The sequence below is a fragment of the Sinocyclocheilus rhinocerous genome, unplaced genomic scaffold (assembly GCF_001515625.1).
Source record: "Sinocyclocheilus rhinocerous isolate Xijiao unplaced genomic scaffold, SAMN03320098_v1.1 scaffold299, whole genome shotgun sequence".
Taxonomy (NCBI): Eukaryota; Metazoa; Chordata; class Actinopteri; order Cypriniformes; family Cyprinidae; genus Sinocyclocheilus; species Sinocyclocheilus rhinocerous.
Window position 1 is genome coordinate 2,323,435 of NW_015652998.1, and position 10,185 is coordinate 2,333,619.

The 10,185-nt window shown below is 38.8% G+C and overlaps 1 protein-coding gene and 1 long non-coding RNA gene across 2 annotated transcripts; one reads left to right on the forward strand and one right to left on the reverse strand.

Moving 5' to 3' along the window:
• Window positions 1-785: 785 nt before the first annotated feature.
• Window positions 786-5,059, forward strand: LOC107715263 (complement factor B-like; the record flags this gene model as incomplete). Its single annotated transcript, XM_016521347.1, has 14 exons — window positions 786-864; window positions 1,001-1,134; window positions 1,592-1,739; window positions 2,050-2,181; window positions 2,388-2,480; window positions 2,690-2,827; window positions 3,102-3,196; window positions 3,339-3,468; window positions 3,558-3,696; window positions 3,805-3,884; window positions 4,033-4,142; window positions 4,264-4,393; window positions 4,553-4,602; window positions 4,751-5,059. Coding segments are annotated over 14 exons (1,629 nt in total), but the record flags the coding sequence as incomplete, so codon positions are not given.
• Window positions 5,060-5,071: 12 nt separating this feature from the next.
• Window positions 5,072-9,707, reverse strand: LOC107715394 (uncharacterized). Its single transcript, XR_001637093.1, has 2 exons — window positions 9,566-9,707; window positions 5,072-5,473 (listed from the first exon to the last, which is right to left on the reverse strand). It is a non-coding gene; the product is annotated as an uncharacterized LOC107715394 (long non-coding RNA).
• Window positions 9,708-10,185: the final 478 nt, after the last annotated feature.

Genomic DNA, 10,185 nt, shown 5'->3' on the forward strand with positions numbered 1-10,185 from the left:
TAAAAAAAAAAGTTAATTCATTTATTTTTGTCAGTTTTGATATATCTGTTCGCCTAGCTGTCTATGTAATATATTGTTTGAATGCACAAAATTGAGTGCAAACAAAATCAGTGATGAGAATTTCAATACAATTCATGTTTTGGTGTGAAGAGTTGATTTTTTTAAATTAAATGTTGCAAATCTCAAAAGAAGTGTTTAAATGAACACTGTATGTTAATTTATTGTAAATCATGATTAGTGATACTATTACTAGGGGGTGGATCCAGTGGTATTATAATGATATATTCAGTGGCGCTTCTAGACCACAGTAATTAGGGGGGCCAGACAGGGGCCACTTGTGCTTTTAGGGGGCACACTTTTAAAACTCATCTTAACCTACTTGCAGTATTATTCATTCAGTTATTTTTCACAATGTCATGTATCACAACAGGGGCGGACTGGGACAAAAATTCAGCCCTGGCACTGTAGCCACACCGGCCCAAATTAACACACCGACACAGCCCCACCCACGGACACACACATTCACTACTTACATTTGTGTACAGATTGTGAAATAATATAAGCAGTACCATATATGTAACAGATATTTAAACATTTAATGTATGTGTCTGGCAAACAATGTTTACTACTTTTTAAAGAGCACACGTTTATAAAAAAAATTTACACATACAGTAAAAACAAAAGAAAAAGAATCTGAGGATGTTGTAGAGTCTGTGTGCTGTCTGTTTATGCCATTTGTCTGCTGTTACTGTCATTCTCTACAGTATGTTGTTCTTTGTTGTCACTGTCTGTCTGTTGGATCAGAAGCTTTCAGCAGTTCTCTAAAGTCAAATCTAGCGGTTTCTCAACAGCATGAAAAAGAAGGTACCTTTGTGTGACTTAGAGCATAAACACACACACACCTTTTTAAAATTTTCATTAATAATTGCCATGCTCAGAAGAAGAGACAAAATCACATCAGCACATTTAAACATGAATACCATGTTCCTTCTGCTTTCAGATCAGCAGGGGAAGAAAATAACTATGAATCAGGGTGGAAAACTTGATATTTACATTGCTGTGGATGCATCTGAAAGCATAGATCAGAAGAATTTTGAAAATGCAAAAACCACCATCAAAATGCTTATAGACAAGGTATGTCAATTGTCAAATAATTTATCGGAACACACGACCCCCAGAGGTTGCTGTGGTGAAGTTGTAAGACCACTTATTTAGGCTACTGATGTAGGTTATGTAGCCTTTCCTAAAAACATTCTAAAAGCAGTAATTTAACTGCTGTTCATTTTGATGTTAGAGGTTCTGTAATAATATATAAATATCAATATTTGAAAAGGATTTACCATTGTGATACACTAAGATGCTATCAAGACTGAACTTAACTCAGACTCATATTATCAGAACCCTCCAATTTGAGCATTAGTGTGTTTCAGGAGGGCGTAGTCTCCCACAATCCACTGCATACTTGCTGCATCTCAATGAAAATCCGGTTTCACATTATGGAAGCATGAACTTCACTGAAATCCAGCATTTTGATCAGAAAACAGACAGATGTTGCTTTCAACTTTGAATTCTCAATGCTTTCCCCCAAAAGATTAGTTATTACCCGGTTTCCCCAAACTATGAGATCCTGATATTTGCTACAGATGTTACGCCGATAATCACTATGAGGGACTTCAAAAATAATGATGCAAGAAACCTAATGAATATTTTTAAAGCGCTGGACGACTTTAATTATGAGAGTAAGTATTCTAATTGAATGTCTCTCTTTGAGTCTTATTGTATACATGGATATAATTAGATTTTTTTTAGAGATTATTATTACAGAGTAATGTACTATGCAAAAATAGTACTTTTAAGTCTAACTTGAGGAGAATGCATGTATTCATTGCTATCCGATGTGAAAGTAAAAATGAAAAAATCTTACATTCTTTTTTTAAAATCCCAATTCATGTTCTAATTTTGATTCATTTGAATTTAGATTTAGTCAGTTGTTTCAATCAGAAAATTTTTCTAACCTGCTGACTGTAATATTCTGGTGTGAAAAAACAGATAGAGGTGATAAAACAGGAACCAATATCGCCAAACTCTATACAGCCATTTTAGGCAGCATGAAAATAGAGGAGCTCAACAATGCAACGACTTTCAGTGAGACCCAACACATCGTCATACTGTTCACTGATGGTATTGACTTTTCAGTATTTACGTACAATTTAATAATTTTTAAATACAATGCTTAAAAATTATTTTACACTTAATCAGTTTAAGTTCTTTATCAGAACAAATAAATTAATATATTAATAAAATACTCATACACTGTATTACAAATTAGAATAGAGATCAAACTTGAAGCAAATATTCACTGTAATTTATCTCATCTTACTTCATAGGTCAGGCAAACATGGGGGGGAATCCCAAACGTAAAGTGAACCAGATCAAATATCTTGTCACCAAAAATGATCCAATGCGAGAGAAGAATCTTGGTGAGTATGAAATTTATTAATCATAGTTATATTTTAAATAAAAATATTTGGACTATAAGTATTTTTTTATTTTTATTTATAAATTTTGTGTTTCATTAACAAGCAACATCATCAGGGACAGCAACAACAACAAAAAACAAACACACATATTTGTTTAGAAGTCTTTATCATTGATTTCATATTGATATGGATGTGTCCTCTCTTTCCAGATCTTTATGTATTTGGACTTGGAGATGACGTGAATCAAGAAGACATAAATGGCTTAGTGTCACAGAGGGACCAAGAAAAATATTTCTTTAAGCTTAAAAACTTGACAGAGGTGCAGGAGATGTTTAACGACATGATTGGTACTGTATCTGTACTTCACCCAAAAGTGAAATTTCTGTAATTATTTAATCACCTTCATGTTGTTAATGTTTTCTGTAAAACACAAAAGAGAAATGACTGTCATGCTCTAAAAAAAAACACACAAAAAAACAACCACAGTTGCAATAACACTATTGTTTGGATGAATCAGTTTCGCAGTTCCTGACCTCTTGTAATAATTCTTTATAATTTACTCAGTGTTAATTGCTGTTGTTATTTTTATTATTAACACTTTATACCTGCTTCTTTACACAGATGAGAGCACCAGTGTAGGATTGTGTGGGATTGTGTGGGAAGGCTTGGAAAATAAACGCCGTGCATTTCCCTGGTTGGCACAGATTAATATTCAAGTGAGCATAACCTTTTTATCATTTTATTATAGAACTCAATGAAGTTAAAGGAAACATTTTCTCCCACAAGAAGAAGAAACATGCATGTTATGGCTAAAGAGTTGAACCTTATGAACATCAGTCTTCTCTGCTCTTCGTGTAGCATACTTCTTCAAAAGGTTCCAATTGCATGGGGTCATTAGTTTCCTCAAGTTACATCTTGACAGCGGCTCACTGCTTCAAAGAGGGAGACACACCTGATAGGATAATAGTTAAACTGGAAAAAGACCTGAGTATGTTCTGATACATCCATATTTTCAGACTGAAGTAAAACGTGTCACAGGGTAAATCTTATTAATGACGTTTACATTTCCTTTTGCAGTTGTAAAAGTTAAAAATTTCACACTTCATCCTGAATATAACCCCACAGCAAAACAGCATATGGAAATACAGGAATATTACGAATTTGATGTAGCTCTTATACAGCTGGTTACAGCTGTTGAGATGAGTTTTAATCTACGGTGAGGAGCACAGATCTTCAACATGTGATGCTACTTTAGTGAGAATATGAAAAAAGAAGAAGAAGAAAAAAGCTGAACTAATTAAATAACATGTGTATTTCTCTACAGACCAATCTGCATCCCATGCACTAGAGAAACAAATGGAGCTCTGAAACTTTCAGATAGTGAAGGGACTTGCAGAAAACATGGTAAGGTCCCTGTCAGACATGCTGCATGCATATAAGAACCATATCAGAAATATGAAACATAAACTATATTAAACATGTGATTGCTTTTATACAATGAAACTTACCAAACATAAAATGTCAAACTTTTTTCTTTTTTAATTTGTTACAGAGGAAATACTAATGAGCAACGAGCTTGTGGAAGCTGCTTTCACGTCTGAAATGGATACTGATAATAGTCCAAAAAACATAAAAAACATCACAATCAAGCTTGGAAAATATGTAATGATTTTTCTTATTTCTAATCTTTCCAATCTGTGTAGTTTGAAAAGCTTAATTTAAAAAACATATTTCAGTCATCATCAACAAGCTAAGAACACTTCTTGGTGTACTTTTTCTTTAGCGGGATGCTTGTGTTGAAGATGCAAAAAAAGCAAAAGGAATCAATGTGAAAAATGCCAGGGAAGCAGTTACAGACAATTTTCTGTGCAGTGGTGGTAATGAACCAAAAACAGATGATGTTGCCTGCAAAGGTATGTTTGATTTTTGCCATCGAAGTGACAGCTTGTATTTGGTTCTAATCTACTGTTTAGGTCATACATTTTATTGATAACATTTTAATCATTAGAGATCTAAAATTAATTTATACCATTCTTATATAGTTTCTTGTGTTGCATGTTATTTTGTAACAGGAGAATCAGGTGGGGCCACTTATGTGAATAAAAAAGGTCGAGTGGTTCAGGTGAGATTTCCTTATGAAAACAGTATTGATGATGTGGCTGTAAAATCTCATGTACAATGCGTTACATATTACAGAGTGAAATTAAAGACTCATTTGAGAGAAGCTGAGAACTAGGACATTTTTTTAATATCTGTAAAATCTTTGATAGGTTGGTGTCATAAGCTGGGGAGTGAAGGACGTCTGCAAGGAAAAAAGGAGCTTCACTTCGGATGCAGACTCCAGAGATTACCATTCAAATCTTTTCAGTGAGAAAATACGCTCATTCCTTAAAGAACACCTAGAAAATGACCGCATAGGACAACCTCTTCAATTCTTGTGAATGCTTTAGCAGACTGAAACTGTGTGAGTGCAGTCTGATAAAACACTGATTTATTTTCTGATGAATACTCAACTTGAAGTCAAATAGCTGGTCTTTGATAAAAATAATAAAAATGTTAAACATCTATTATCAATAGTCTTTCATGTTTTACTCATTCAATGTTATGTCTATGTTGGTGCGGGACAGTCTGTACTGTATCCAACCACTGGCAGGCAGGGGAGTTTCATTATTGTTGCGATTACACAACTTATTTCCATCTGTCTTGAGAATGATAATAGCAAGGAAAAAGTATGTAACTAAATTAGCTGTTTTAGGGCTGAAGTATAATGGAGAGAATATGAAGATTACATCATACATGAAAAATGAGAGCTATGGCATTGATCAGACAAGAACCATTGTCATGTTAACATGAATTCCAAACACACTTGTTAGGCTGGATTCTGTGCAATTTTCTTCTGAGCAAACATGTGAGGGTGTTGAAAACATCATCTATGACCATCCTTAAACTGTGTGTGAAACCGCACACTTATATTGTCTTTGTAGTGGCTTCCACTAAGACGCTAGTGTGAAGTTGTTTGTTTAATATTCATTGTATTCTATTTCTGCATGTTTTTGTCAAGGACTTTTATTTTGGTGTTGCGCCCTCCGAGAAGGAGAGTGTGGCGGGCACGGGGACTAGTGCTGCTTACCTCCCCAGTTATTTCGGAAAAAGAGACAATAAAAGTAAAAGAAGACGTTTGCAACTAGACTATTAGAAGTTGGCTTATTGCCAGGATTGAACAGAGTTCACCTTTCTGACTCGTGTGCACGTTACTCCCTCCTCTGGCGGACTTCGGTAACTGCACATAGCCTCGGAACCAAAGGAGACAGTATTGCAAATAAGACTTGAAAAAAAAAAAAAAACTAATTGTTCATCGACCTTCACTACACTAAGTCTAACCTGCAAACCATCTATCAATAAAAGACTTTGCTGGATTTAACTGATACAACACTGCATTGACTTCACTCTTTTCAAACATGGCAGAGGACAATGTCACAAACCCGCAAGTGCACTTCAGAGCTGTTTTACCTCCAGACTTCACTGGAGATGGCAACGAAAGCTTTTCTCAGTGGGCTCGTCGTTTTCAAGTATGTTGTGAGACCTCAGGTATGGACAAACCTCAGCTTGCCAAAATACTTCCTTCAAGATTGGCAGGTGCTGCATTCAGTTACTGGGATAGTTTGTCGGATGACATAAAAGCTAATTACGACACCACTTGTAGCAAATTAGCTGCAGTTTTCGATCAAAAACAGCTATTAAGAACCTTTCAAACTTACTTGAATGCCAGACCGCGTCTGAGTAACGAGCCATTGGAAGTGTATGCTGCCGAATTGACCCGCCTTGTTCACCAAGCTTTTCCGGACTATGGAGAATCAGCCATCAAAGGTGAAATTTTGCGACGTTTTATAGCTGGACTTGAACCTGCATTGCAAGCTAAGCTGTATGAGTTTGGTGTTACTACACTTGAAGATGCGATTAAAGTAGCTGGTCGGTGTGAGAGAGCACGTTCTGCAGCCACTGAGTCGTTTCCTCTGCCTCAACCGGCCGTGGTACACAGCCTCACGACAGACTCCACCAATATGCTTGCAGCGCAGCTCAGTGACCTCCATCTGAAAGTAGACAAACTTCAGTCTGTTGTTACTATGCTGACGCAGCCGAAGTCTCATTATACCAGTTCTTTTTCATCTCCAGAACATCACTTTGCCTATCGTCGACGATCACCTTCAGTAGACAGAGCTACAGACAATCAATATTTGTCGTCTTCTCGCTATCAACATTTCACTGCATCTGATGAGCCCTACTTCAGAGGAAGATCTCCTCTACGTTCCAGTAACAGCCATCACAGACCACAAGGGAGCCCCCGGCCAAGTTATCATCAGCAGCAAGGCTATGAAAGACCCTTACTCTATGACAGTCGAGATATTCGCTTTAGCCCTCAGCGGGGATATGCTGCATACGATGACTCAGTGACTTCTCAACCCAGCTACAGGCGTCAATCGAATGATGACAGCAGTCCAGGCAGGAACCGAGATCGACGGAGGGGTGAGCAGTATTACAGTCATCGCTCTCCAAGTCCACAACGACCACATTCACGCCATGTACGCTTCACCGAGCAGCAGCGGTCGGGAAACGAATGGTAGCTGGAGATGAGGGCCAATCTTCAGTTCAACTGTCAGCGGCCCATAGCGACAACACAGTGACATCTTCGGACTCTGCAATCTGGACACCATACATAAAAGGACTCGTTGAGGACCAAGAAGTCAGTGTTTTCCTTGACACTGGCGCTGGTTTGTCGCTCATTAGTGAGGCCTTACGTCAACACATCCCTGCACTGAAACATCGCCCCTTACTCAAAAGTTTCCAGGTGGCACACACACTGACAGGACAACAATTAGACATTTTAGGCTCATTACCTGTCACATTACGTCTTGGGTCACACACATTCAGTATGAACATGTATGTTGTAAGAGACTCAGACAGGATGTCCTTCTTGGATGGGACTTTTTCAAAACACATGGTGCCTCAATTGACACAGCCTCTGGTACTTTTATGTTCAATAATGAGAAAATTTCCCTTCTCAGTTCCTCACATGCATTACCTTTTTGATGTAATGTGTCCTTGCTCTCACAGGTCTCAGTCCCCCCCTTGACAGAGGTTGTTGTTCCTGCTTCAGTAGCATGTACCTCAGAAACAAGAAGTCAGCTTCATGGTTTTCAAGGTATTCTAGAACCGAATGTGACATTTGACAAAGACTTGGCTGTTGCTCGTAGCTTCTCTAATGTTGAAAATGGGCTCACTGTAGTTCATCTACTTAATCCTACACACCAGGACATTGAGCTGCCCAAACAGACCCATTTAGGTCAATTCTACACTGTACGTAATGTGCCTTCTGATTTCTATAGGCCTATGGATAGTCTTGTGGCTCAGGTTAGCCTGCCAAGCCTTTCATGCCAAATACCTGATGTTCACATGGGTACTGACACTCTTACTCCCAGTGAGGTAGAAGTAGTTAACTCCCTCCTACAAGAGAACTGTGATGTCTTTAGCACTACCTCTGCCGATCTAGGTAGAACTGATTTGATTAAGCATAGCATACAGACATCCTCTACGTCCCCTGTGCGTCAGAGAGCATACCGTACATCTCCTGTCCTACGAAAGGAAATCGACAACCAAGTACAGAAACTTCTTGATGCTGACTTAATTGAGCCTAGTCATAGCCCTTGGGCTTCCCCGGTGATACTTGTCCGTAAGAAGGATGGCTCTTATAGATTTTGTATCGATTATAGACGTTTGAACTCAATTACTATCAAAGATGCACACCCACTTCCACGTGTGGATGACAGTTTAGACGCCCTTTCTGGAGCCACCTTGTTTAGCACTCTAGATTTGTCCAGTGGCTACTGGCAAATTCAAATGGATGATGCTAGCAAGGAGAAAACTGCCTTTACTACAGGTGATTCCCTCTATCATTTTAAGGTCATGCCAATGGGTCTTACTAATGCCCCCCCAACATTTCAGCGATTGATGGAACTTGTTCTCCGTGGCCTCCATTGGTCCAAGACTTTAGTATATCTTGATGACATAATAGTCTTCAGTAAGACCTTTAAAGACCACATTCATGGTCTCTCTGAAGTGTTTGGTAGATTACGGCAAGCTGGCCTCAAACTCCATCCTCAAAAGTGTCAGTTTTTCAAAGAGTCTGTACTCTTTCTAGGACATGTTGTTTCGAAGGATGGCATTCAACCAGACCCCAAAGTGACTGAGAAAGTGTTGAACTGGCCTCGTCCAACTACACCTACAGAGGTTAGAGCTTTCATAGGCCTCTGTTCCTACTATCGGCGTTTTATCAAAGACTTTGCAGAAAAGGCAGCCCCTTTACACAGCCTTACGAAGAAACATGCCAAATTTGCATGGAGTGAACAATGTGAGGACACTTTTCAGTATTTTCGGCATGCTCTAGCTTCCCCTCCCATTCTCACCTACCCTGATTTCAGCAAGTCTTTTATTCTGTATACAGATGCATCTCACCATGCCATTGGCTCCATTCTTGCACAACAAAAACAGGGTGTTGAAAAGGTAGTAGCCTATGCCAGTCATGTGCTAAGTGCAACAGAGCGCAACTGGTCCACCTTTGACAGAGAATGGTGGGCTATTGTTTGGTCCGTTAGACATTTCTCACACTACTTGCAAGGGTGCCCCTTTGTGATTGTTACCGATCATCGCCCCTTGTTAGGTTTAAAGAAAATGCCTATCGATCGAGATCCAACAGGACGTAGGGCACGCTGGGCATTGGAGCTTGATGTGTACAATTGGGTCATAAAACACAGGAATGGTGCAAAGCACACAAATGCAGACTCACTATCTAGACGCCCGACTCCAAGTGATACCACTCCTCAGCCTACTTCTGATCCCTCAATATCAGGCAAGTCAGAACCTCCTTTAGTCACAGCCCCTCTTACCGCTCATGCTGTCATAGACCTTTCTCAGACTTTGTCAGTCATAGTGCTGCTTTCCTCCCCAGTTCTAGGACTCTGCTCAATAAAAGTTACTAGCCGTCGATATTTTCAAGTCCATCGTCTTTATTCACATCAGCCCACGGGCACCTAAAACCCCACGCCTTACACTAGTATTGGTAATAGGAGCCAGCAAGTAATTGACGCGTAAAAATAAGTCCATGCAAAACCGAAGTAAAATGCAACAGTGTCCTTCTTTATTGTGCTCCAATGAATAAACATTGCTTCCACTTAGCTTCCCGTGGTGTCATTTTGTCTAGTTCATAGGATACAAAAGTCCATACCTTGTAGACACAGCATACAGTTCAACTCAGTCCCAAACACATAATCCAATAATTTGGCATGATGAAGCACGATCCAAACCCGTCCAAAACGGTCAAAAACGGTGTGCTTCCCTACTACCAATACACACCTGTTGTCTCATTAACCAATTGCCCTAATATACTATTTCCAGTGCGCTACCCAATGGACAAACACATAATTGCATTAAAATGGCTCATACACACCGGCCCCTTAATTGCTTATGGCAGGAAGACATAACAATTACAAAAAACATGCATAAATGAGCCATAACAAATAAAGCAACATGTACAAACATTTGATAATAAATTCAAGATATTGTTAGTGTAATAACAAATCAAACCACGTGAGTATGAATCATTTACCTCACAAACACAAAAACGTACAGGTCGTTCCAGAATCTTTACTGT